A 5,652-nucleotide genomic window follows, 5' to 3' on the forward strand; every position below is an offset into this window, starting at 1 on the left:
GTTTAAGTACATATTACAGGAAGATCTTAGCAAAACCAAAGAGTTTGAAATTTGAAAACATGTATAAACAGGGTAGAATTCTGCCCTGGACACAAGTCACGGAATAATTTTCTCCCAAAAGGTTGAACTCCCAACTCTAAGGGTCTTTTACGTCCTGACCCTATAAAGCATGTGAGAGTATAAATCATGGTAACTCAATGGTTCAATAGATAGGGCCAATGTCAGTGCGCACAAGGTATCTGCCTACATACTTTCGACATAATCCCTATTATCATGCTGTCGCTGTCGAGTTTTGAACCTTGGTCTCTTCTCTCAAATCTGTGGTATTCACATGGTTGCACAATCCTGGTTGGGGGGCAAATTATTGCATGGACCATGGTCCACACAGCTGTGTGGATCAAAAATAAAAAGTACATTATTTTTGTACTGAAGGTACATTATTTTTGTATTGTAGGTACATTATTTGATAGTATATATCAAATAATGTAGCTTCAGTACAAAAATAATGTACCCTAAAATAATATACCTACAGTACAAAAATAATGTACCTCCAGTACAAAAATAATGTATTTTTTATTTTTGGTCCACACAGCTGTGTGGACGGTCCATGCAATAATGATTGTGGTTGGGGGCCTTTGGCTTATATTTGATCGCTTGGTTTGCAGGCTTGTAGTCTAGCCTCAGAGGAATAAACTACAGAGGCCAAAACATGCAAAATAATAGTTTTTTTTTTTTTAAAAACCAAATAATAGTTAATTTTAATAAGATGAATTTCATTGTTTGCCTGTTTTCTTAGCCGTCAGAATGCTGGATTTTGGCTTCAGAACTTAATCATCATCTGATTGGTGTGTATAAATCTTGGCCGGCAAAATGAATCGGTAAATATAAAATGATCTAATCAATGCATGGTCCCGTAGAGTGGTCAAGTCTTCATGTGGGCCGGGGTTAACTAATACTCCGTACTTCTCTATCATTAGTGTTTTAATATGTAGAAATAACAATCTTGAAAGTTCAGTACGTCTTGGAATGATTTCACAACTAATTGCAAGGCCATGGCGTCTTAGTTAAATACTGACAACAACGATGACTGAATTTAATTAATGATTATTTGTCTAATAATAATAGGGCTGTTAACGAATTGAACATGAACGCTGATGTCAAAATTTTTGGAATGTTTGTATTCATATTTGTTTGTTAAGATTTTTAAAAATCATGTTTGTATTCGTTTGTTAAAGATTCATTAGTGTTTGTTAACGTTCGCGAACACGTTTGAGAACATATTCGTTAACGTTTGCGAGCGTATTCAATAACATTTTTTATCTTTAATGCTAAATAAATAAATACATGTATATTTTCATGATCATAATTTGTTCAATTATGAACAAGAAATTAAATAGTCATTTTATATTTTTCTCCTTCTTTCATCCTAATTAACAAAGCTCCTTCTAGACGGAGCTTACAGCATCCCCATAGGGGAAAATACATGATTTATGTCAGGAATCAAAGCCACTTGGCATGAAAAAGAGAGGGAGAGAGAATTAATGGAAATCATGCTTTTAGCACAGTAATTTTTGCAGAGCAAAAAAGCAGGAAACTCACATAGTAATTTTTTTTTTATTAAATTAGATTTGTTTTTTTTTCCGCTCCCCCCATTTCTTCTTTCCTAATTACACTTACAAAAACTCCTCAATAACCGCGAAAAAACTCCAATAATAAGGATGCTTTTATGACTCCTTCCAAAAGGAGCATAAATTGTGCATAATCAACACTTACGAGTGAGAAGTATCAAATAGGCTTACTCTGGTAGGAGTAGGATTGTAGGAAAAATAGAAGCAAAATTTTAAAAAAGAGTTAATTCCATTTTTTATCTTAGATTTATAGGTGGCATTCCACTTTTAGTCATCTTTTATTAAAAACATCCACATTTAGTCCTAGTATTATTGTGGCATGACTATTTTTGGTCCTTCGTCAACAAAATTGTTGAAATGTCGTTAAATACAAAGGAATTTCGGTCTTCAATTACAGATTTTTTCAAAAAAATAAACGTAAAAATATAGCGGGGTCAACTTACTTTGTATAAAAATGATTGAAAAACCATTGTATTTAATGACATTTCAACAATTTTGTTGACGGAGAACCAAAAATGGTCATGCCACAATAATATTAGGACCAAATGTGGATGTTTTGATAAAAGAGGATTAAAAGTGGAATGCCAACTATAAATCTAGGACCAAAATTGAAATTAACTCTTTAAAAAAATATAAGCTTAACGCCTAAATACTAATGTACTATACTAATATATTAAAATAAAATAAAATAAATTATATTTAAATGATGAGTTTCTTTGTAAACAATCATAAACTTACACTGTACTAAACATCGTGAATGTTAATTAAAGGAACATTAAACTAGCTTGTTCATCATAAACATTATTAAACGAACACTAATGAGCTTGTTCACGAACTCTTAGCAAACGAGTCTACAAATGTTCAGACTCTGTTTAATAAGCACTAGAATTTGTTCATTTATATTTGTTTACCTTCATAAATGAACATAAACAAACGATTACAGAACACGAATACAAATAGTTTATCAAAAGCTTTATTGGCTAACCCTCCTACTAATAATGTATGGTTATGATCATATTTCACTCAGATGGCATTTAGTACTTTCCCATCAATTAAATTCTGGAGAAAATATTTTCAAAAAATGTATTTGATTAGAATAACTTTACAGATAAAATTAATTAACACATTTCGTGATACCCTATAAACATAATAATTAAATTATATAAAAGATTAATTAATTAAAAGTTTAAACTTTCATGACTACCAAACATCCTCCCAAAGTCTTGTTTCCTTCTCTTTTTTTGAGTAAAGAAAAATTCTATTGATGAAAACGTCTAGGGCAGAAAAACCCCGAAGATCGTACAAAAAAGGATGAGCGGACCGAAATAGGCAGTAAATCAAAAGAAAGAAAACAAATCGGCCTAGTGCAAGAAAGTCCGACAGTAGCTAAAGAATCAGCAACTGATCGAATTGGCTTCACCATAGACATGGGAGACCATAGAAGAGCTGAAGGCAAGATGGTCCTTAATATGAGCAATAACGCCTTGTATTCGCCATGGAACCTGAGGAGCTGGAGAAGAAAGGAAAGAAGCACGTAGTTTTGAGTCTTGTTTCCTTCTTTTCTCATCATAGCGACATTATCAAATCAATTATCAAATTTTCAAAAGTGAAATGATTCAGGGCTAAAAGTGTTGTTTTCCTATATATATTACAGGAAGATGTTAGCAGAAGCAAAGAGTTTGAAATTTGAAAACGTGTAGAAACAGAAGCAGGTGATTGAGCGTAATTATGCATCAGACCAGGTTATATCCAAGGTTCCCCATTCATTTAGAGGCACACCTAAGGCTTTCCACACAGCTTTAGAGGCAACAACTATGTTGTTAGAGCAAGGAGGCTGATGATGGTGCTCCTCGTCGCACCCCATAGTCGAGTCACACTCATCAACAACTACAACATTATTAACTCTCCTGCCATTACCACTGATACTGATGTTGTGGTGGCACCTCCCTCCCCCACTGTACCATCCGGTCGAGACTGCAACCACTGGCGTGTCATCGGAGTGGTACTTGCCGTCACATTCTGATGGCGACGATCCATCCCCGCCTTTCTCAAAGCTGTTTAGCATAAGCACTGCCGCGGTGGTTTTTGAAACTGGAGGGGAGCATTTGTAAAGAGGGTAGAATCTGCCCTGGACGCAACAATCTGTGGTGTTCACCTGGTTGCACAATCCTGGTTGGGGGCCTTTGGCTTGTATTTCACCACTTGCTTTGCAGGCTTGTAGTCTAGCCTCAGAAGCAAAAACATGCAAAAGAATAGTTAATCCTGATAAGATGATGAGCTTCATTGTTTGCCTGTTTTCTTAGCCGTCAGAATGCTGGGTTTTGGCTTCAGAATTGGTGCTTATAAATCTTGGCCGGCAAAATGAATCAGTAAATATAAAATGATCTAATCAATGCATGGTCCAATAGAGTGGTCAAGTCTTCATGTAGGGTTAACTAATACTTCTCTATCATTAGTGTTTTAATATGTAGAAATAAAAATCTTGAAAGTTCAGTACGTCTTGGAATGATTTCACAACTTTACTTGCAAGGCCAAGGCGTCTTATATAAATACTAACAAAAACGATTGCTGAATTTGATTAATGATTATGTCTAATAATGTATGGTGTGTGCTCATATTTGACTGGATGGGAGGGCGTTTAGTATTTTCACATCTATTAAAGGAGAAAATATTTTCAAAGATGGTGTTTGATGGGAATAATTTTGTAAGAAAAATTAAAGGAAATAATACTTTTTTATTTTTTATTTTTAAGTTTTTAGCATGAATTATAGCTTTACAACACTTTTTCCCCCTTAGTTATTCATGTAACTATATTTGTCCCCTTAATTATTTTAAAAGTGACCATTTTCCCTACTTTGATGTTAAATGAACATTTTAGCAACATCAATCTACATCGTGGTCTACACCCCGTGTAATCGTTCAATTGCAACCTACACTCCGTAATAGCAACCTGCACTATCCCAGCAATCTGCTTGTAAACACTTACCGCTCGGAATACCACTCAACCTCGGACAGCCCGGTCGCCTTACGGTAGAGTGGTAGACCGACCGGCTGACCTACGAGCGCCCTCCGACTTATCCACAAACATACGTATTCGTAGCGTATTCGTAATTGGCCCCAGATTCCATTTACGCTATATATATATATATATATATATATATATATATATATATATATATATATATATATATATTCACATCTATTAAATTTTTGAGAAAATATTTTCAAAGAATGATTTGATCGAAGTGAATAATTTTGTAAAAAAAAGTAATTATGTTTGGTGATACCCTAAAAAATAATTAAATTATCTAAAAAACTAATTAAGATGTTTGGTTCATTTAAACTTTTTTACGATTTTCTTTTAAATTTATAATATATCCTTGTTATATACAAACCATATGTGAGATTTACTTGTTTGATATCATGGAATTAGATTCTATTGACGTGAAATTTTATAAATCAATAATTGTACCAAATATGGAAATAATTTTCTTGCCTTTTAAATTTTCAAGAAAGCTTGAACTTTCATGACTACCAACTCCCTCTCAAAGTCTTGTTTCCTTCTTTTCTCAACGTAATGACATTATCAATATGCTCTCACTATTTTCATTTTTAGAAATAAATAAAGCCTAAAAGTATAAAACATATAAAACACATTATATTGCAGACAAATTTTGTGTATTAAATATGGGAATTGATACATTTTAAAAATTTTAGCATAAAAGACATTTTAAGTGACCATTTTATGAGTTACACTACGCTAATCTTTTGGAGATTTTTCTAATTTGACCACGGCGAGAAACTGCTCCATTGAGAGGTGAAGTTACTCTACTAGTCTACTTCTCATAGATGAAGGTAATTCTCCACTACAAGGTTGAGTAATTCCACCTTTCAATGGACTTGGCTGCCCACCTCTCGGTGTTACCGAGAGGTGGTCTCTTGGGCACTATTAACTTCTCGGTTGCTACTAAAAACTACACTTCTACTTTACTGTGTATCTTCCGATAAATTCAAAGTGTACCGT

General features: G+C 33.8%; 1 protein-coding gene across 1 annotated transcript; it reads right to left on the minus strand.

Annotated features, from left to right (window-relative positions):
• Positions 1 to 3,354: 3,354 nt before the first annotated feature.
• On the minus strand, positions 3,355 to 3,912 carry LOC116029722 (kiwellin-1-like). The gene has a single exon (XM_031271766.1). It carries the CDS (start codon positions 3,910 to 3,912, stop codon positions 3,355 to 3,357), a length of 558 nt encoding a protein of 185 aa, XP_031127626.1.
• Positions 3,913 to 5,652: the final 1,740 nt, after the last annotated feature.

The sequence above is a fragment of the Ipomoea triloba genome, chromosome 9 (genome assembly GCF_003576645.1).
Source record: "Ipomoea triloba cultivar NCNSP0323 chromosome 9, ASM357664v1".
NCBI classification, from domain to species: Eukaryota; Viridiplantae; Streptophyta; class Magnoliopsida; order Solanales; family Convolvulaceae; genus Ipomoea; species Ipomoea triloba.

Bases quoted from the DNA above. Each gene is read 5' to 3' on its own strand.
- LOC116029722 (XM_031271766.1), bottom strand. From the start codon at position 3,912: ATGAAGCTCATCATCTTATCAGGATTAACTATTCTTTTGCATGTTTTT.